Genomic DNA, 23,458 nt, shown 5'->3' on the forward strand with positions numbered 1-23,458 from the left:
GGACAAGGCAGAGCTATTCAATGAGCTTTTTGCCTCAGTGTTCTCGAACAGGAGTCAAAATAGGTCTCCTAACGAGTTCTTAGATGGGCATTAGAGGGTCACCAACCCACCAACTGTTGACACTGACTTGGTGCAGAGTCATTTGGATGGACTGGATGTGTTTAAGTCAGCAGGCCCGAATGAGCTGCATCTGAGAGTACTGAAGGAATTGGCCGGTGTCATAGCACAACAACTGGAAGAGCAGTTTGAGCACTTGTGGCACTCAGGTCAGGTCCCAGAGGACTGGAAAAGGGCCAATGTGGTCCCTATTTTCAAGAAGAGGAGGAAGGAGGATCCAAGTAATAATAGGCCAGTCAGTCTCACCTCCATCCTTGGAAAGGTCTTTGAAAAAATTATGAAGGATCATATTTGTGGAAGTCCAGTGGGAGAAATAATGCAGCAGAGCAACCAGCATGGATACATAGCAGGTAGATCATGCCTGACCAGTCTGGTTTCATTTTATGACGGTCACAAAATGCTTAGATGCAGGAGTAGAGGTGGATGTTGTTTTCTTGGATTTTAGCAATGTCTTCAATACAGTATCTCATCCCAGTCTCATAAATAAATTAAGAGGCTGTGTCATAGATATTTACATTGTCCGGTCACACCTGGAGAGTGGTATTAGAGAGGTCAGTATTGACCTGGAAGGATGTGGGTAGTGGGGTCCCTCAGGGTTCAGTCTTTGGACCTGTACTTTTCAATATCTTCATCAGTGACTTGGATGTGGGTGTGAAGTGTACTCTGTCCAAATTTGCAGACGATACTAAATTGTGGGGTGAAGTGCACGCTCTCGAGGGTAGGGAATGATTGCAGGCAGACCTGGTCAGATTGGAAAGGTGGGCAGTACACAATAGGATGCAATACAGCAAGGACAAATGCAGAGTGCTGCACCTACAGCACAAACATATCCACCACACCTACTAGCTGGGAAGTGACTCAGCAGCACAGAAGCAGAAAGGGATCTCAGAGTCATAGTGGACTCCAAGACGAACACGAATTGGCAGTGTGACGAAGTCATCAGAAAAGCTAACTGCACTTTATCATGCATCAGCAGATGCATGACAAATAGAACCAAGGAGGTGATACTTCCACTCTATGCAGCATTGGTGAGGCTACAATTGGAGCACTGTGTCCAGTTTTGGGTGCCATACTTCAAGAAGGATGTTGATAGACTCGAGAGGATCCAGAGCAGGGCCACTCATATGGTTAGGGGCTTACAGAACAAGCCTTATGAGGAGAGACTGAGGGACCTCTTCAGCATCTGCAAGAGAAGGCTAAGAGGTGATCTTATGGCTGCCTACAAATTCATTAGGGGGATGCAACAAGGGATTGACGATGCTCTGTTCACCAGGGCACCTCTTGGTGTAAGAAGGAACAATGGTCGCAAACTGGTAGAGAGGAAATTTAGGCTAGATATCAGGAAAAACTTCACAATAAGGGTGGTCAAAATTTGGAATGGGCTTCCAAGGGAGGTGGTGGTCTCCCCTACCTTGAGGGTCTTTAAGAGAAGGCTGAATAGGCATCTGGCTGGGGTCATGTGGCCCCAGCACTTTTTCCTCCCTAGGCAGGGGATCCAACTCGATCTGTTGAGGTCCCTTCTGACCCTAGCATCATTGAATCTGGCTGGAGTCTGGGGCAGGGAATGGGGTTAAATGCTCCTTCTCCTGCTCAAACTTATTGCTGGCTGCAACTGTGGACTATAAAACCCAGAGGCACCTGGAAGCAGGAAGAGGAAGTGATCAGCAACCCTGCAGAGTCCTGCTGCTATAATTCTGGACTGAAAATCCCAGAGACCTTGGGGGCAGCAGGAAGAAGAAGGGAATACACAGCGAGAGAGCTGTGCTCTAGCACCTCCTGGCTTCTGGCCTGAGCCACTGCAGACATGTGGCTGCATTTCCTGAATCAAAGGTAAATGTCTGATCACTTCTGTTTCAATTTAATCTGTGCAACCTAGACTAAAGACTGAATTGATTCAGCCTCAGGCTTTTTGACTGTCTGTACCTAGCCCCTATGTCCTTAAACCAACAGGGCTACAACCTATATCCCTGAAATAGAGAATAAGAAACTTAGCTGAGGAACTTCACTGAATTCTTTTATTTGGTTTCCTGATAACTGATAAAAACGTTTCTTTTCCATATAGTGCCATGTTATAGAATCCCATTGCAAGGATTTATCATTAATTAAAAAGGCATTGGGTGGTATCAGAATTGGGTATTATGGTGCTAGCCTTGGCACATGCAATTCAGTTGTTTAATTATTGGGGAAATAATATTTGAGGCCCGAGACTCTCATGCATCAGTTGCTTGATCATAATAACAGTTTGATAGAAAATTATTTTTTGGAAATAATTTGTGACCAAACATAATAATACACGACAGTATAATATTCTATAAGACCAGAGTTTATAGCAAAAAAAAAAAAAAAAATCAAAGTCAAAAGCTGCCACTCAAAACTGATTTCCATATATGAATACAGGTACATTTTAGGCCTTAAGCAAGGATTTTGAATAGATCTGGGATTCTGTGAAGGGACCTTTTTATTTAAAACTATATGAGAATTTGATGCTCATGAATGTAATAGTTTAAGTAGGTAATGTGCAAACTTTTTTACACAATAGTGTTCTCTCTTCTTTGTTCCCAAGCTGCAGGACTTGCTATTGCAGTCACAGCCTATTCTATCTACCTTACTGAATCCTGCCAAATTGGTGTTTTTGACAATAATCGACTAGGGACTAGAATGATACCATGAAACTCATTTTTAAATGGTGAACCATTACTAAATAGCAATGTAAGGCTACAGGTTTTCAGTGTACCTCTTTGTCCTGGGGGAGGAACTTCTTAAGAGATATGTATAATTTTCATATTAATTGTACCTGAAATATATGCTGAAGAGCGATGTATTTTTTAAAATTTGGTATCTTTCAGTGTGCAGCACACAACTAGGTATTCACTTTTTCTATTTCCATTCCTTGCTTACAAATATAAAATTTAATTAAAACTCTCAAATACTTTAATTTATGGTAGCAACTTCTAGTCTTTTTAATAAGAAAGAGCAGGTTCTTGGCACACCAGCATTTTAGTAAACCTACTTTTTAACGAATAAAGGCAGAATCTAAAAATGGTTTTGTTTAGGTAACAAAGACCTATTTATTATTTGGACTTCATAAAAGCTCAGTTTAAAGGACAGTTATATTCTGAAAAACAGTTCTGTAAAATCTCTTATTTGTCATTAAAATATTTCTTCAACAAATACATTCCATTTAAAGTAAAAAAAAAAAAAAGGTTTTTCTAATGGTCATTCCTTCAAACTGATTGTAAATGTAGAAAGTCAAATGATATTTTATCTATTATCATCAACAAATAAAGGGCAGGGCAAATTTATACTCTTAATAACATCTGTAAATGCTTTCAGTAGGGCTGAATGTTGTGGCGGGGCGCCCTTAGTGGTGCCGTGACCTCCCCTAGCACCCCTACCTACCGTGCCAGAATTGGGTCCCGAATGCATCCTCTGTCTCGCCAGCCATGTCTTGCTAGTATCTTGTTCAAAGGGAGGCTGCCTTCTTCCTTCTCTGGCATGGTTATCTTGCTGTACCAGGGCTCTGTCCAATTGCCCTGCCGCGCGGATATCCTCTGGCTAATCCAGCACTGCCTGTTTCGGGACTTCTCGCCCGTGCTAACTCTGGGGCCCTCACTGCCCCCTAACTCCGGGGCTCCTCCCTGGCCCCCTTCCTTTGGCTCTGGGCTCCTCACTGCCCCCTGCCTTTGGCTCTGGGGCTCCTCGCTGCCCCCAAACTCCGGGGCCTCTCGATGTAACGGGTGCCCCCTCATTTCTCTCGCGGCCCTCGCCGTACCGGGGCCTGTCTCCCGCTCTCTCACTCATACTGGGATGTCCACGTGCTCGCCCCTCTCCTGGGGCCTGCCCAATATGCTCGCCCCTCCCACGCTCTCGCCCCCAACCGGGGCCTGTGCCTCTGCCTCACTTCTCGCGCTCCCCGCCCACACTGGGGCCTGTGCTTGCACTGTCTCGTGCTCCCCACCCGCACTGGGGCCTGTGCTCGTGCTGTCTCGCGCTTGGGGCTCAGGTGGCCGTAGCCATGCCTGGCCCCCTGACCCTCCTCCCGGGTCTTATGCCCAACTGGGCTCTTACCAATTGGGGCTCAAGCGGCCTTAGCCTTACCTGGCCCTCAGACCCCACCTTGGGTCCCATGCCCACTGGGCTCGTCCCAATAATCACCCACACTGGGGCCGGGGTCGGTACACGCCAAAACACAGCGCCCTCTGCGGCACTAGGAACACCCCCACTCTGCTGGGGAGCTCCCTATGCTCATGCGCCTCGTGCATACTCACTGCTATACTAACGGGGAGCTCCCCTGAGGCCTCCTACACCCCTACAGCCTCGCCCAGTCCTCTGGTTGTAACAATAACCAAAACCAAACAAAACGCAAAGCCCCTCGGCTATAACATAAATCTTGAGCCAAACTAGCTATCCTTTGTTCATATCCCTGTCAGGGTCTTCTCCACCCCGTATCTGCATGCCAACGCACAACATTGCTCAAGCCATCCAGCTTTCTTACTGAGCCCACAGGGCTCGGCTTGGCTCGGCTCTGCAACAGAGCTTCTGCTCCTGAGGCTGCCAGAGGGGAACTGCCTTTGGCCTTAGCCTTCTCTGTTTATAAAGGCCAGGCCCTGCCCCCTTCTGGTCAGCTGACTCAATCAGTTGCCTTAGCAACCCCCACTGTGCTGCCCTGTTGACTGGCAGCTAAGCCCGAATCACCATTGCCAGTAGCAAGCACCCTAGTGCCTGCTACACATCTTCCCTTCCCCGGTCTGAGCCTTATTAGGAGCGGGGTGCGGAAGTGCCCTGCGACAAATATGTTACCCAAAATTTAGGAAATTTCAGTCTCTGGAGAAATAAGACTACAGCCCATCTGTGATCAGAACTGCTTTTTCAAGCTTAGACTTAGAATTAAGATACAGGTACAATTACCCTTTAGACACAAAATTTAGGTACAGTCGCAATCCCTTAATTATCATCACCCAGTCAGAAAAAACTCCAAATCCCAAGAAAAAACACTTATTCCAGTGGCTATCTACCTACCTATAACAGCATAATACAGAATCTCATCTTTATCAGCTGGGTAAGTAGTATGCAAATTGGCATCAGGTCGTCTTGAATTTGTGGAGTTCTCCAATTTTTCGTTTAGTCTACCATATATTTAAAGATGTCTTATACTAATATTTTAGCAAACATTATCTGATTTGGTTTTATTCAAGTTTTTAAGTTATCTTATGAACTTGGAAATTGTCAACTGTGGATTGTTGCTAGGGTAACCGTATATAAGATATATGGTTATTGTTACAACCAGAGGACTGGGCGAGGCTGTAGGGGTGTAGTTATGAAAATAAGGAAGGATTTTTTTGTCTCTTTTGCTCACCATCATGGAATGTTTCTCGTCACCATCCTTTCTTCTTTTCCACCTTTATTTATGGCCTTTACTGTTGAGGCTGCTTTGTTTTGTTCTTATTTAAGAAACTTGCCACAAATACATCTATTATAACAAAACTATATTCAATACTTTTGGTTACATCAGCTAATACACTTAATCTGAGCCTTCAAGAGGCTGAGAAGTGAGTGTTAAAACCAAAACGATGATATATTTGGATTATCTAATTCCTACCTTTCTTTTATAATGTTTTCATTCAGACCTTAGGCTCTGCTTAATTTGATCTGTTTAGCTGCTTTCCTGTCAATTATTCTAGAGAGATATAGTCTCCCACTCACTATATAATGGTAAAAAATATCAGTCTTTGATTTGACTTCTGCCCAGATAAGTTGTCTTCTCTTTGAAATGAAAACCAACATTGTTTGGGAAGGCCCTCACAAATGCACCTCTTAGCTGACCAATATGCATAGCCATCTCAAATGAGAATTCTCAGAAATTACCTTTCCTCAGCCAATCGGGTATTGTTCCTCTTAAATGTGAACAACTGTGGCATAGCTGATACCTAATCAGTAATTACTTGACTAGTTGATGTCAGTTACACTATAAATTACAAAAATATATTCACACTATATATTAGGGATCATATAAATATTAAAATGGTAGTACTGATCATAGCTTAATATTAGCTTCAAATAGAAACAAGAACTACATTAGTGAGTTTAATTCAGAAAAATATCTATGCATGGCATCCCATGGAACACCCCAAAATATAGTCCTGTTTTGGGGGTCAGGTCATAAAGATTCACAACCAACAGATTTGTTGAGCAGGAACATATTTTTACACAGCCATTTTTAACTTTCCAATAAGTCTGCTGAGTCCAAAAGTCTGCTAAGCAATTAAATTTCCTTTCTGATTACTTCTGATACACATACAGAGGGTGGACATGTATTTTTGCTTGTCATTTCAAATTTCTCTTGTTAATAGTGATAAAAGTTTTAAATTCATGGAGGGGAAAATGTTTAACAAATATTTTCCTTTTTTAAATGCAAAGTTAAAGTGTCAAAACAAATTTAGTGAAAAAGCCCCCAGAACAATCAAGGTCTTTTCAGTTACAAAACTTAAAATATCTATATAATAACCACATTTACTCAAATACAAGATGAAGCCCCCACCCCCACCCACACACCAGTATGGGGAAAAAAGCCTCTCCTCTTTCATTTGCATACAAGGAAACCTCATTAAATACATTGTCTATCATTAAACTACTGCCAAAAACAGCATGTACTCAATAATGGAAACCATCTATGAAGTTGATTAAATGCAACCAACACTGAGCATGACTATAAAACACATGGCCCACATTGGGCAAACATGCTGATTTTTTTCTTGCAAAAAATATGTAGTTCTAGATAGATAGATAAATAGATACCTCACTGTACCTGTAACAACCTGTCAAGTGACCACTGTGGTTCACTTGGCAGATCAAAATATACTTTGACAGTTAAACTATTGTAGTCCCATTACATAATTTGCCCCGCGCAGCCACGTATTGCACAGCTGCGCACCCGTGCACCTATCACCATTCCAGTGCCTGTTGCTCATTATTCTTTCAGAGGATTTGTCTCTGATAAAGGTCTATGTCAGTCTCCTCTCCACCATATGAGGCCTGCCATTTCTTTCCCATTGTCCTCTTCTGTCTTTCTGTAGTACCAGTACCAGTACATTTCACTCAGCCCCCTGTTTATAAACAGGTTCCTGGCTTTCCACAGGGCAAACCTGAAGTAAGAGATGAACTGGTTAAAGTGAGCTGTTGGGGGCCCTTGCTGTTTGGTTAAGTGTCCACAGAAGACCTCTTACCCGATCACGGTTCTGAAACCTGTCACCACCAGGAGGAGTGCACAGATTTTCTTCCACACCTCTTTGGTGTATGGGCAATACCAGAAGAGGTGGTTGATCATGGTTGATCATTCCTGTCTGCCTGAGGAAGAACTGTCTCAGGCAGTTCAATGGACCTCTCTGCCCTGCACTGTTTTTCCATTCCCTCATGGGGAGTGCGTGGTAGGCTGCCTGCCAGTTAAGGTCTCTGTGTTCCTTCTGCAGGTTCTTGTGGGAGATTTGCTCCCACACAGCCTGGCAGCTGTCACCAGGTTGAAAGGCCACCGGTGATTTGATCTCTCTTGCCCTTACCACCTCCTGTATCTTGCAGTGGTTCACCAGGGTTGCTAGGGTAACCGTATATGAGATATATGGTTGTACCCATTGTATGCAGTCCCCTTCAGCACTGACTCTTTTAAAAGTCAGGTGAGCCACTACATTACATTCATTTTAACTTCCTCTTCACTCCCACAACTATGCTGTGTTTTTCTTTCCCATTTCCAGTAAGTCCTGTTTCTTCACCAGCCTTAAATGTCTGTCAAACATCACCAAAGTGTTCACCCATAATCCCTTTGTCGCACCTTCTTTCTCCCTGTTGAATATGATTAGTGTGTCCCCACCATCCAAGAGATGGAGCCTGGACCAAGTTGCGCTGTGCCTCATGTGCATACAAGTTTTTGGATTTTCCCAGGACTTGTGCCAAGAACACCCAGTTCCAGTCATGAGAGGGGGGTGGGAAAGGGGGGGAAGTAATTAGCATATGGATCTTTTGTGGGAGGTGTCTGGAGTACACACATACTGAGTGTTGAGCTGTGGGGTTGCCATGGTTTGAAATGCTGTTGACTCTGCTGGGCCCTAACCCAATGGACTACATGGTAAATCATGAGCCTTTTGGCTTTGGACTAATATTATATGTAATTGATGCCCGGGCTCAAAAGTGGGAGAAGTATGCCCCGCTGGCCGACATCCTGAGGGGCTGCGGTTACGACATGATGGTCAACGCGCTCATTGTGGTAACGCTCGGAGCCTGGGACCCCAGCAACGAGAGTGTCCTGTGTGCCTGCCGCATCTCCCACCGCTATGCCAAGCTGATACACTGCCTCATGGTGTCCAACACCATCTGTTGGTCCCGCGACATCTACGTGGAACACATCATGGGCCTCTGCCAGTACTCCGACCCCACCAGATGAGCCACAACCAGACCAGACCCAGAGGGGACTGCCTGAACCCCATCCCCTCTGCACCAGATGGACCTTCACTTTCAAGAGGATTCTGCAGCAATGGACAACCCCACTCCACCTGAAGAGGACCTCCACAATGAGACTCTATATGGACTGAGAACACTTTCTTTGAGCCACTTCCTCCACCATTGCAGACCATAGTAATGGGTTTGTATGTATCTATCTTCTTTCTCTCTCAACGTTGTGAACCCCCTCCCTCCCCTTCTCCCTTTCCCCCTCCCCCCACCCCCAGGCTTACATTGGCTAACATGTATCTCCTGTAACCTAGTTGCATTCCCCTCCTCATCCCCATCCCTCTATTGTTAGTCCCTGGTGATCTGTATTTCCCTACCAGCTTTGTCATCTTTTTTGGATTCACAATCCTAAACATCTACTAATAAAAGTCTATCTGTTCATGAGTCTTTTGGCTTTTGACTAATATGTGTAGTGGGCATGGCCAAGGTAAAACAGAGACTGGGGCTGTGCCATTTGCATTCCCTCTTCATGGTGGGATGCGTTGCACTTGTGAAGGCCATGTTGTTACTGGTGCTTCTGTACACTGCACTGGTCTTCCTCCCTTCTGAGCGTGTTGCCTGCAGGATCCAGAGGGCCATTTGTGTCTTCTTCTGGGGATCCAGATGGGAAAAGATCACCTAGAAGACTCTGTACAAGGACAAGAGGGCCGGGGGCAGGGGCATGCCAGAGATCCTACTGTTCCTGTAGGCCAAGTACACAACCACGATCTGTAAGCTGGTGACAGAGGCAGACACCAAAACTGCGTGTCTCATGAGGTACTTTGCAGGGCACATTCTGAGACACTGCGGGGTCTTCACCCCAACTAACCACAGGCCATGGATCACAGAACTGCCCTGGTCCTACGAGACCTTGAACTGATGCTGCAACGTGTACAGCCTGCAGAGCATGGCCCGGCAACCATGAAAAGCCACAGGAAGATCCAGGAGATGGTGAGACTAAGGTACACCACGTCACCCATGGACCTGCTCCCGGACAATGCATGCCAAGTCGCGTGGGAGCGCATCCACCACAAGGAACTGTGCAAAGATCACAGGGACCTAAATTGGCTTATAGCTCACTGAGCTCTCCTGGTGAGGACCCAGAGGCATAGAGAGGGACAGTTGGGGAGACCCACCTGCCCATGGCCCAACTACGATGGGGCCACCGAGACAATAGAAAACCTCCTGTGGCTCTGCACCTGTGCCAAGGAGGTATGGAAGAGGGTACAGAAGCTCTGTGAAGTGGTGACCGGTGTCAGCCAGCTAACCAGTGAGGCTGCACTGTACGGGCACCTCACCAAACACCAGGGGAGCCCCTCACTCCATTTTGACCAGTTTATATCCTGTGTCAGGAGTGCCTTGTGGAAGGCCAGAAACCTGCTCCTGTACAGATGAATGGACGTAGAAGTAGTTGGCTGCGTGAAGATGGTGCTGAGTGAACTCCGGACCTATTACCAGAAATTGGTAGCAGAGGATGGAGAAGACGCAGCGAACACCACTTGGCACAGGGACATGTGGCACAGGACCATACAAGCCCCGCTGAGTGGAAAAGAGAGTGACAGCAGCAGAGAAGAGGAACAGACGAGTGGAATGGAGGACAGTGACAACAACAGCAGCGGCGGCGGGTCCTCCAGCAAAAGCTGGAGCAACAATGACGAAGAGACCCTGTGAACTGAGTACCTGACCCCGGAAGTGGGGCAAGGGGGTGTGAAAGGAGGGCTGGTCAGAAGGACTAGGAAGGACTGAGTTTTGTATTTTGTGTGTGTTACGTATGGTTGCAGATATTGTAATGGGTACAGGTGGCCAGTGGGCCTTTGTATGGGTGCGTGGGAGCGTGGGTGTAGGTTTTTTTCTGTAATGGGATTGGTTTAACCCTTTTGGGATGTAACAGGTTAGAGAGTAGATATATATAACCATATATATAGAGAGAAATATATTTTTACAAAAAAAAAAGGTTGGGGGGTGGGGCATGTTTACATGTGCAGTTAATGCACCTGAATTATCTGCGCACAAAATTCAGGCCCATTAAACTGTGCCCCTCCCCCCTGTATCTGAATATGCACCCATTGGGAGCAAACTTGCTCCTGACAGGTGCAGTTCAGTCTAGGGCTCCTCCTGCCCTGCTCTGCCCCCTGTAGCAGCCGGGGGGCCAGGCCCAGGCTGGCAGGGGTGTGAAGGCTGGTCCTGATCTGCACATGAGTGAGCGAGATGTCCCAGCTGGTGGGCAATTGCCTCCCTGCTCTACGGACATTGGGATGGGTCCTGATCTCCACAAGCCTTGCACACAGCTTCCCCACTGCCAGGACAGCCCTCTCAGCCATGTGGAGGTCAGGATGGTCCCAATCTCCATGGGGCTGGGAGACATCTGCCTGGCAGCAGTTGTCCTGGCCATATGGAAATTAGGATGGTCCCAATCTCCACAAGACTGGCAGGCAGTGTCCTACTGAGTGGGGACTGCTCTCTCCAGCCCCTGTGACCCGCTGCTGCTTAGGTTGACTGGGAGCAATTTGCTTCCGGTAGGCATCTACAGGTGTGCTTTGGCACATTAGTTTAATGTATCCTTTTCTAGTATCTGTTTCTATAGGTACTAGAAAATAGGGCATTAGTCTAATTTACTGCACAATAATTGCTGTGCACATGTACATGGTAATGCTTTACTGTGCATTAGATTAGTGTAATGTGCTGTTAAGTTGACACACCCAGTTTATACTATATATAAGTAGGTCCAAAAGTGCTGCTTAAAGGTGTGGTTGTGACAGTAGACACATGGGTGTGTGGGTAGTGCGGGTGCACAGTACTGTCATTATAATGGGAATAAGGATGATGTAACTGTAAATATGTGTTTTGGAATATCAGTAGTGGTCAGGAGGCAGGTCTGTTAGAATGTGTATTTATATATATTTATACATATAGAAATAAATATTTTTTTAAAGTTTGAAATGTATATAAGTAGGTATACAAATGCTGCTTAGAAGTGTATTTATGGGATACCTGTGCTAAAACTTGCAGCAGTTTGAAAAAAGGGAAAATGCATCAATTCTTGATAATTGTGTCTATGGGTACTATATAGAAATTATTACAGGTAAGTTTATTTCCAATTTAGTGTTTTCAAATTTGCCCCTCACTTCCATGTGCTCAGGGAGAGCAGGATCTGATAGTAAGGAGAGGGGAAGTGGCTGCAGGGGAAAGAAGTTAGGAGGGCAGAGGGCAAAGAGGCCACCTGACCCTCCAGATTTATTTTACCTGCTGTAGCAGTGGGAAGGGGACAAATTCAAGGCAAACTTCCAATAATAAGATTCTATACCTGGAACATTATAACAAATGTATACATTTTCCATATATAGAATATAATTATTGGTGGATCGTCTTATATTCAGGGTTGACTTATGGTATTCATAAAACACAGGAGGATTTTAGATTTAGCATTTTATCAAACCACTCACATGAAAAGCTATGTTTATATTTTGGTTGGTGTTGCTTTGTATATTAACCCAAACAATTCATCACTAAATACTACTGCTGCTTCAGACTATGTTGCTATGTGCCTGTTATGGAAAGCATAAAAGTAATTTTAGCATCATTACTTTAACATTTGCTCATTTACAAAATTCTGATAAGTTGCAAAGAGCACATTATTATTGAATTACAGTAGTCACTAAGGCAGAATCCTATTTCACTTTACCTACTAAATGACACCTGGTTGCATACATGTCATTTTTGACACGTACACACAGTTTCAGGATCTGTTTCACACTCTTCTGAAATAGAATCATCTTACGTACCTACATGCTTGCTTACTGGAATAAAATCTGGCCCACAGCCCTGTGTAATCCAGTCTGTGGGGCTCTTCACGGGTCTGGACATTTAGTAGTGGGGGAGTGGTGCCACCATACCCCTGCTACCAAATCTTCAGGCCCTTTTTGCTGGATCCAGATCCAGCACCCAATCACAGCATGTATGGCCTTATGGAGGTGGTGCCAGGCTCCAGGGCCCAATCCCAGTGTGGGGCATGAGGTTGCAGTGCTAGACCCCTGGGACCCAATCCTGGCAGGAAGGGGTGGGCCTCAGGGCCCAATCCTGGTGCATGGTGTTGGGACCCAGAGCCTGTTCCAACCCACAGACAGGCCCCATGCCACTTATCTGGCCCACAGGACCAAAAGGTTGAGCACCACTCTTAGATCAATAGCTTGGTGGTTTTAGGGCACTTGCCCAGGATGCAGAAGACTCAGGTTTTAGGTCCTTCTTACCCAGAGGGGATTTGAGCTACCATCTCTCCAAATGCCCAGCACAGTATTCTTAACTACCAGGCCACACATGAGGAATTATCCAGTCCCATTTCTAGCCCTCCTTTTCAAGCTCCCACCCTATTGGGAGCAAGGGCCCATCTAGAACCTAGGCTGTCTTGCCATCCAGAGTACCAACCATCTCACTGAGCCACATGCCCTCTGTATTGCTTGCTTCTTCTTGGTCCCAGATATTTCCCTTTCTCCACTACTTAACCGGTGGCTTGGGTGCTGGAGTATGGTGCTAGCAAAATACAAGTTTAAACCCTTTCTTGGTGAGTGGAGTCAAATCTGGGTCCCTAGTTTACTAGGTAAACGTCCTAACAAGTCAGCTACTGGGACAAAAATGTAGGAGTGTCCCATTTGTTCAGCGTCTTCTACATATTAGTCATGGTTTTCTGCCAAGTGTGACTTAGTTCGCATGCAACCACGTCTGCCAGGCCTACTGCACATGCTCAGTAACTGTGTAGATGCTTATGAGTCTATGCTGTACATGGAATAGGATCACAAACTCTGTAAATGCCAAAAATAACCATCATAAACTGCTATTTATGTATGTAACATGAACTAGGATTCTGCCCTTAGTGTTCTCATAGATGTATGAATCTACTTAAGATTCCCTAAAGAAGTTTTGATAAGATTTTATATTTCTAAGTTTAAATTTGTCTGCCATTAAAATGATTTCATTATGAAATTTACTAATATATAGCACAAAAATTACAAGTTCCAACACTTTGCCACTCATAAACCAAGATTTATATATATATATTTTCTTCAGAATAAGCAAGTTGGTAAGAGAAGTACATGTGGAACTGGACAAAAGAGAAAGTAAGTTTTGAATTATTTTTTCTTTATATTTTTACTGTGTAATTTAATTAGTTCCTGTCTCTTGTTAGTACAGTGTTATCTAGCACATCACACAATTACAAGAAGCTGCATTTATCGTTCCTTAGACTGTGGGTGCTGGAACTTTTATTGGGTATGTCTGCACTACAGTGTATATCTCTAGGTTGGCGTATATGTATGAGGGTACACTTTTGAGTGTGGATATTAGAGGGTTTTGGACAACAACATGTACAGACCTGATATTGGCCTATGAACATCTCTCGATACCAAAGCATTCCAACTGAGTCCTCTTTGGTCAGTCAGAAGGGAGGCTGCTTCAACATGAAATCTTGATTGAAAGATGTAGAAAGCACAGTATATGTGACTACTGGGGAACTGAAAAATAATGAGATACAAAAAACATTGTTAACCATGATTTGAATCTCCTTTCACTGCTACTTACCTGCCTTTCCCTTCACAAATTCACAGCTATTTATATTGCTGAATAATTTACTGTTAGTGCTAATTGGTTCATTTTCTAGTCTGATCTTCAAGATCTAATTTTTGTTCCAGAATTTTTTCCAAAGCAACTAAGAGCAGATGCAGTTCATTTGGTGCAGTGATTGAGACATTGTAACACCTGATTTGTAGGTGCAGTAAGGTACTTAGACATATAATTACCTAAATATAGCTTACAAAACATGAGAGAACAAAAAAGAAAATTTGCTTTATTGTCTATGTAAAAATTGTTTCTCATAAGTAGGGACTTACCCAAATCAAGGAGGCAGGTGGCTGATTGTGTGGGCTGATTGTGGGGCTGACTGCCATTTTCACAAGCTTATCACAGCAGGCCCCCCCACAGCTCAGACTGGCCAAGGAGGCCTGGCTGTCCCATCCCTCCCCGCAGACTGGTAGATGGCCCAAGACCACAGCTTTATTACCCTGACTAAACCTGCAGAAGTCATTAATTGAAACATTATTAAGCAATCTAAGCACCGAATTAAACTCCAATCTGAAATGTCTTATGAAACTAAAGGTATACACAACACGAATTGTAACTAATACCATTACTATACTTTATTAAATGATGTTGTAAAAAGGAGTTTACTCAATGCCAGCCTTGAGACAGGCAATTCATGCTAGCTGTTAAATGATAGCATGCAGCATCCAGTGGCAGTTGCTGCTGACATTCCCTGTTACTGCAGGATGAACACTTGTCAGTACAGTGAGATGGCATGCTCAGCATCCACTGAGTTCATTGGAATGGTGAGGCAGCACTTTGCCAGGGTATACAGATATGGAAACTGGTCACAAGCAGACATAAGTGGTGGAGGGAAATATTATTTGGGGGGGCCTGAGTCCTGCCTGACCCCCAATACTCCCTCCCCAGTGGCCATTGTACATGACAGTGGAGGAGTAGCTGCATGCCAAACAGCACGCACTGCGGTATGGTGGCATTGTGCTGCTGCTGCTGTCTCCAGCTGCTGTGTAAAGGTTGAGGGGGCTAAGCCTCATTAGCTCCAGCCTTCTGCCGCCTATGCAAACAATCTCAAAACACAGGCAAAAGCACAGGCGCCCGAAACTCTTTGACAAAGTTCACATAAGCAGCACATTCCTTGTCATGCTCTTTCTGCCATCCAGAGATTGATTTCAGTAGCTGAGGGTCACAACTCAGAACAGGCACCTGGTTGGTGTCCAAAATGCAAACAGCACTAAGGAAAGAGGTAGATAGTTGTTAGAACCATGGTAGCAGTACCTGTAGTACTGGTACAGCTTCACAGCTATTGCCTGTAACAGTTCTGGTCTCCACTGGTTTTCATGCTGACATCTTGACAGTTCTTGCGATGCCATCTTTGACCCAAGTTATCTAATCCATCAGCTTGTTGTGTGTGTGGTAGATCACAGCCTGCCAGCCTTCAAACCATGTTAGAAGCACCATTAACCAGATGGCATATTCAGCCACAAACGTCACTTGACCTTGAATGTCTCCCTGTTCCAGGAGATCGCAAAGCTTAAGCATGCACTGTGCCAGGTGTGATTTCCAGCGCCTCACTCAAACTGCTGGTAGTACTGTATGTATTTGGCATAATAATGTGCTGTGCTGAACCACAAATTTCACTTTGTGGGCACAACACAGTTGCATGCGAGTCCCCACTTTGGCTGGTAAGGATTCCTTGTACCAGAGCTTATGGCCTGGACAATGCTTGAAGGCCATCTTGAAGGACACCAGACTATCCACATCAGGGAACTTCATGCACCAGGTGTTGCTTACTGAAGACAGAATGTGTACTTTGCAGGTAACATGAACTGTGTTGGGCAGCATTGCTTGGAGAACATCAGAGAAAGCCTTGCACATGTACATGGCTTTGTTGGATAGGAATGCTGAGATCTTGTTAAATTCTAAGCCATAGTTCACAACTGCTGCAGTCATGGTAGAAAAGTTGACAGATGTGAGGTGGACGAGCTCTGTTTGAAAACAGGTTGATCCCAGTCTTTCCAGCTCCCAGGTATAAATAACATATAAAGCACATAGTTATCTTGAGTGTTGGTGGCTTCATCAGTCACCGTGGAGAAGGATTTATACTCTGTCAATGCAAAGTTACAGACTGAACATGCAAAGTAGTCACTGCAGGGAGATAGTCTTGGCAAAGCTTGTGAGCACATGGAAAACTGCCAGCATTTGGCAAATTTAGGTTCAGGTAGTCCCTTAACATAGGGTGATCAAGTTTCTGCAGTGGGATGTTCATTGCCATGAAAGCATCCACAAGGGAAAATGCCTCCCCTCATTTTGCCAAGCTGCTTGCCATGGTCCTTTGAAGAGTAAGAACACAGTTGCTTGTTTCTTGCTCTGGTCTTTAGCGTCTTCAGTAGCCTTTTGCTTTGTGTATGCCTCAGAATCTAAGTTTTGAGCTATATTAGTTTTCATCAAAACATCCAGAGTTGGGTTGTAGGCAGTACAGAACGGTCTACCTCCATCCACATTCAAGGTCCCTGCAGGATATTTCTTTAAATGGTCCAGAATCAAAACATATTTGGTTCTCTTGGAGGATTTCTTTTCACTGTTCATTCCTGCTCAATCTTCCTGCTCAATGCTTCCAACAGCATGCCTTTGGTTTCTTAAAAGATGGTGTTAAACTTTGTCACTTCCCTAAGTAGCCTCAGACTGGCACTTGTACTAAGCTTGTCACAGGCTCTGCCTCTCATTTGCTTCCCCCAGCCCTCCACTTTGTGCTTCAAGACTGAAGGGCTTCCCACCCTTTTCTCTGCTTGCCGGTAAGTTGTTTTTTTCCTGCAGTGAGCCCACCAAAATTTTCAGAGCCCTCTGGGTTTTTTTGGGAAAATGTCTGATTTTGAGGTTTTTGTGAAAAATGCCAAAATCGTGATTTTGTCAGGTCCCTACTTATAAGAAATGTCTTCTTACTACTTGTCCAAACTATGCAACCACATCACTGTTGTTAAATGATCCATTGCTGCAGAGTAAGCATAGACTTGTTTGTAGGAATATTACTAAATGGACTTATGTTAGAGAGAGATTGTTTTGCACAAATAAACATATAGCAATTATCTCTTGCAAGAAAGAAGCTAGGAAAAACTTTTATGGGTAATAGCATGCTACAAAATGTCTTTTAATCATGTGTCATCACTGACTTGATGGTAAACAACAATTGGTCAAAATCTTTTTCTAGGAAAAAAATGTTAAGATTCTTTCTTTTAACAACTGGCTCAGATGACATCCTCTCAAAAGACAATCTGGGTAGATTAAACATGTAGAACCATCTTTAGTAATAAGGGTTACTTTGAAAGGTACTTACATTATTTACATTAAGCATACAGTATATCTGCTTTTGTGTAGATGATGATGTTTGTTTCTGATGAACATAAAAACATATAAAGTATTAAACTGGGCCAGACCAATGGTTCATTTAGCTCAGCATCTTGTCTTGAACAGTAGCTTGAGTAGTTTATCACACACTCTTTTCATTTTAACTTTTATTTAATACAGTACTCCCTCTACTCTTAAATTTGATTCAATAATTTGTAACTGTTAGTATTTTAAACTTTGTAACAATCCGTTCTCTTTTAAGTTTGACTTTATTTAATACATGTATTGTTAAGTATGGTATTGTTTTACATTATGCACCATGTGTTTTCTCACGTAATTCTCCATAAGATATTGTGGTTCCACTTATCTGAATGTTTTTAGATATTTGAATGGCTTTTTGGTAGGTACTTTCTAAAACTGTTCAGATAACTGAGAATGGACTGTGTTTTACTGGGGAGAAAAGAACAACAAAAAGATTTGTTTTGCCTTTGGTTTGTCCAGAGGTCTATAGTTCTGTATTTCCTATGTAGGAGACTATAGAGAAACAAAACTGAAAATAGAAAGTTATAATAGAAAGCATTAGGAAACCTGGAATTATACCTTAACTCCACTGATTATAACAGCCTCCTCTAACTAAATTAGTCATCAGATAAGTATCCTTAGAATAAGACAGAATATTTTTTTCAATAAAACATGATGACAAGAAAAATATGATGAATAAAAAGTATAATTGCAATCCCTTTGATTAAAGTAGAATCATTCTCAGTGTAGTTCTAGCAGTTAAGATATAAACAGCTTTGGTTTCTTTTAACAGTTTGTTCCTTAGTTTATTCTGTTCACTGTAAATGTGGGTATGCTCTCCAGTGCAAAGATTAATGGATAAAGCCAGAAAATAAAAACAAATGCATGTCTAAACTCCATTTCACTGATCAAATGCAGTAAAAACCACTGGAAACACTTTGTAACTGCTTCTAAAGACTATATTAGAGATCTAAAATTAAGATACACTCAGTATCATAAATTTCTCTGATTAAATACAAAAAGAGAGGAGAATATCTAGAGATATTTTGGATCCACAAAACTACTTTTTTGCAGTAGACTTTATAATATTGCAAATAACAGGAAGTTCAGTTTAGACCTTTCTTAGTCCAAGAACAAATCATTCAAAATATAAAAGGACGGGCTTTGAATCTTCACTTTGTGGAATTGTACTCCTTCCCCCTGTTACATGGAGGAAGTAAGGACAGGGTTGCAAATCAAATGCAGCTTGTAAGGAGCCAAGTTAAGAGGGCTACAGGAATCAGACTGCAAATTTCAGGCAGCAGAACACTTAGCTGCTGAAGAAGGGATGAGGAGCACCTGGGCCTTATTGACAGCAAGCCAGGTCAGGTGACTGGAAGAGGGAGGAGAAAAAGCCATATAAACCTGAGCCTGGAGCCCAAGGCTCAGATCCTCACAAGTGAAGGAGCTCTGCAGGCATGGCATATGGGGAGATAAGTTGTATGTTTTGTTTCTGTTGATGTTTGGGGATCTGTGTTACACTAGAAGAGTAGATAGTGGCTGTAGAGAAATAAGAGGCCACATAGCAGGGTGCCTAGGACATTTTGGGTTTTAAGCCCTGCAGAGGGGCAGGGGGAGTGAGCCAGGCTAAGACCAAGAGAGCTAAGGCTCAGCCATGATCCAAAGGGCATCCTGACTGAGATGGGCATGAGCAAGGCCTGGAGGGGCAGGTACCACAAAGGGTGGCCAATCTGGGGCTAGCAGGAGGAGGAGGCCTAGAGGATCTGGTGCTCCAAAAGGTAGCCAGTCTGGGACTGGCACTTGGAGAAGACCTAAGGCCAAAGAGCCAATGTCTGGGGATAGGCAAAGCTGGCACTGAGGGGCCAATGCCTGAACAGGGTGTACAGAGAAGAAATGAGTCATAGGGGGAGTGCCTCAGAGACATTCTATGTTGTGAGGGGCAAAGGCCCAGACAGAGTCCTGTCGGGTTCTGGGACCCAGTGGAGAGCTGGGGCTTAAGCCTAGGGAGAAAAGCTGAAGCCTAGAAGGTCCAGCAGATCCAAACAAGTGACAATAGACGAGGCCAGGAGAGCTCCAGTCAAGAGTGAGAGCCCTGCTCCAGTTAAGTTGTGAGGATGAGCTGACTCGCTGCCTAATGATGTAGGGCAGGACAAGGCACTGAAAGCCAAATTCTGGGTATCTGAAGACAGCCTCCCAAATCTGTTAACTTCTGACATCAAGGTAGGGCAGGTGAGTGAGGAGGAGGCCTTATGGGGGGAACTGGAGTAAGAGAATGGGTATAGGTGGCCCTAGGGCCCTAGGAGGCATTGTGGCCATCCTGGTGGAGGAGCCAATTATACCTGATTCATCATGATCTCTAGAAGACACCAAGATCCAGTTCTACAATGAAGTTATCATCCCCACTCTATGGGTATGAAACATGGGTGACCTACTGTCATCCTAAGAGCCTGGAGAGGTGTCACCAATGATGCCTCTGGAAAATCCTCCACATCACATGGGAAGATCACTGCACAAGCACCAGCATCCTTGCTGAAGCCAGTGTTACCACCACTGTCTATGGATCAGACATTGTGCGCAGATGCCTGACTCTCAACTTCCAAAACAAGTGCTCTACTCCCAATATAGTAATGGCTTGAGATCTTGTGGTGGTTAGAGGCAATACTACAAGAACACCAAGGCATGCCACAAATAAACAGATGCGAACATCAAAGGTTTGGGAGGAGCTGGCTGCCAACTGATGCCAACTGTGGCACAAACTCAACCAAGCAGCAGTTCACTTTGAGGTAAAGCATCTTACCCTTGAAACGGAGAATAGAAAGCGGAGGAAGGAAAAGGAAAGGAATCCCAGCCTGCAGCCTGTTCTCCCCTGTGGAAAGACCTGTAACCTGCAGATGGATGTAACCTTCCCCACTCCCTGCCATGTCCTCTGTCAGCCTAGGCCTGCCACGCCATGGCTCAAACTGCTGCTGTCCTGGGTGCATGCGTAGACACTGTGTCTGGAAGTAGTTTATTTCATCTCAAACTGCTCCAGAGTTTATTGCTTCACATTAATTGTACATATAGATGCATCCAGTATTGAGCAAAGTACCACATTGATCTGAATCCAAGATGACTCTGAATTTAAGACAACCCCCCCAAAATTAGATCATATACATAGATAATTTATTAATTTGTTAAACTTTTTCATGTATAGAATCTAATTATTACAGGATCAACTTCTATTTGTTCATATCCTGTCTCTCCCCTCCCCACCCCCACTGCAACAGGGAAAGCAGTGGCAGGGGTGCAGTTGTGGGGGAGATGGTTGGATGGGGCAAGCAGTGGGGGAGCAAGTGGGGTAAGGGAGAAAGTAGGGCATCAGGTGCAGGGAGGCAGTAGGGGGAAAGTTGTAAGTGGGCAATGGGCAAGGATCAGGCTGCTGGACCCCACTACTTGCCTCCCACCATCTGCTTGTTCCTCTGGCACCTGCCTTCCCTGCCCCCTGCTACTTCTCCACCCCTATTGCCTGCACTTTCAGCTCCTTCCCTTCCCCCTGGTGTGCATTGGAGTAGTTCTCTGGGGCACAGAGAACATAGTTGTTCCCACCCAAGCCTAGTATGGTTGCAGTAGTGGTGGTAAAAGCTCCAGCACAGGCTTCAGGATCTGGATGGAGCTGCTGCTGCCACAGCATCTATTACTGCTCTGATTGGGCCTGGAGAAAGTATGTGCTTTGTTCCATAGGCTGGAGCAGAGCTGGAGATGTGCTGGAGCTGTATGGTAAGCAGCAGAGAGGGGGGAGTATAGGGAGCAAAGGCTATGGGATGGGGAAGATGTTGGGTCAAAGACTGCAGAGGGGAGACAGTGAAGGGCATATATGGGAGAGCAGTAGTACTGGAGGGACAGGCAGCAGCTGTGGTTCTGATTCTCATCTCTGTTGGGGCTGCAGCCACAATCTCAGCCTCATCTGCAGCAGAAGCAGCCACCTGCCCTGCTTTTAAATAGGGGGAAAAATAACCTCATTGTGGATTTGAGTAAATATGGTATAGCGTTAGGCTTTGTGTGGTTGTTGCCTGTGCATTTGCAGCACAACAGTACAATTACTAGTACCTATATTGCAGAAACTCTAATAGTGCTGCTGCACTGGTGGCAGTAATAATACCTCTTCACCATTGCTGCCTGGTATAACATGGATACTAAATTTTCTAGTGCAGAGATATTGTAGGTTTCCATGTACCAATATACCATATTTTTTCACATATAACACCCCCTCGCTAAAAAACAGCAGTGGAAAATGCAATGAGAAACTCATTATATGCAAGAAATACAGTAAAGAGCAGTTTCTGTTGGTTACCAGTGAAAGTGGAAGTAAAACGTGCATGCAACTCAAAGCCACAGACCCTGCATTCCATGGGGGCCCCACTTCTGGGGTACCCCCACTGCACAGGCAGCGCAACTCCCACTCTAAACTTCATGTGCAGCCACTCCTGGCTACACATGCAGCCCAGTTCTGCTCACCCCAGCTGCATGCAGAGCATGGGCAGCACAGAGCCTTCCCTGGCCCCTTTACCCCCATTGTCCTGCCCCCTGGAACGGGTGGGAAGCAGAACCCAGAAAAGAAATGGGGGGAAGCCAAGAGTCCCTAGCTGCCCTAGCAGCAAGAGCAATGGGAGGAGTGGTGGCCTGTAGACCACATATGAACCGCTTGGACTGCCCTGATATAGAACATTAGAAAAAAGTGTCTACAAGGTGTGAAAAGCATCTAAGTCTACACCCCATTTGCTGTTTGAACATTTTGGATTTAATCATGAAGCTTCTTAGTTCTGTTTTTTCCATCTCTTGTTTTGTAATATGTTGTGGGAAATGGTGGGAGCATAAGTGTGATGAGACTTAATTGCTGAGTACCTCTACTTTTTCCCCCAGTTGCAACTCTGTAGGACATGGTTTTGCAAGTATCCTTATACACTAACTAAATGGCTTGAGTCATGAATGCTATAAATGCAAAATAATGACATTTTTACCTGTCATGTTTTATGCACTGTATCTTCCTGCTAGCTGGCATGTGTATTATTGATAATGTGATAACTTTCATTTTAAAAGCAGAATTTTCTTATGAGTATTAAAGTTTAAAAATAAATAGTATATTAAAGGCTGTTTGGTACTCTGACAGCTATGTTCACATAAACAGTAAGGAGCTGCTGTAAATTAAATGTTTCCTGCTGACCTGCTTTCTTTTGAAACAATAGGTGGGGCATTAGGTAACATTAAAGGCCCCAGAAAAATCTGCCAGTTACACTGTAATAAAAATAGTGTATTGTCTTAAGTCCTCTGCTTTTTCCATCAATGCAGGTATGATGGGAAACAAATTTACAGGAATGTGTTGACATAGGTTATCTTCAGACATGGAAGTATTTTCTGTTACATATGGTGGCAAATACATCCTATTTGGATAATCTGATGAAAACTACTTTTTTTAGGGAGTTACATCAAGAAAAGTGAACAGAAAATGTTTGTAAAACTACTAGTGAGAATACTGTAAGGAACCATTCTAGACCAGAAATGTGCCATATATAACAGTATGCTTTAGGCAAAGCAGAAAGGATCTTTGAGACTGAAATTTAGGGATGGAAATCTAGATACAGGTTTGTTTGAGGGTAGAATGTTTTACAACTTGAAAATTTTCAAGCTATAGTTTCAGAATAGTTTGTAGACAATAGGGTGTAAGTTGAAGTGAAGTTATAAGGTACAGGGAAAGACATACAAGTAGAAGGTAGGGCAGGATGGCATCTTAGAGAATAACTTATTCAGAGAGGCATGAGCTTTCATAGGCATGAGTCTACCTCATCAGAGGCTATCACCTGTACAAAATAAGTTGTTGCCTTTCTGAACTAGTTAGCCTCAAGTTGCCACCTTACCCTACCTTCTGCCTGACTTCAAA

The 23,458-nt window shown here is 44.1% G+C and overlaps 1 protein-coding gene across 1 annotated transcript in view; it reads left to right on the forward strand.

Annotated features, from left to right (window-relative positions):
* Positions 1-23,458, forward strand: part of ZCWPW2 (zinc finger CW-type and PWWP domain containing 2) — a 101,399-nt gene that overhangs the window by 59,409 nt on the left and 18,532 nt on the right. The window contains exons 5-6 of the mRNA XM_019533177.1: positions 13,654-13,703; positions 17,387-17,454. Of these exons, the coding sequence (XP_019388722.1) occupies positions 13,654-13,703; positions 17,387-17,454 (118 nt within the window). The remainder of the gene's footprint in view (positions 1-13,653; positions 13,704-17,386; positions 17,455-23,458) is intronic.

This window comes from Crocodylus porosus, unplaced genomic scaffold, assembly GCF_001723895.1.
Source record: "Crocodylus porosus isolate Cpor-Errol unplaced genomic scaffold, CroPor_comp1, whole genome shotgun sequence".
In the NCBI taxonomy this organism is placed as follows: domain Eukaryota; kingdom Metazoa; phylum Chordata; order Crocodylia; family Crocodylidae; genus Crocodylus; species Crocodylus porosus.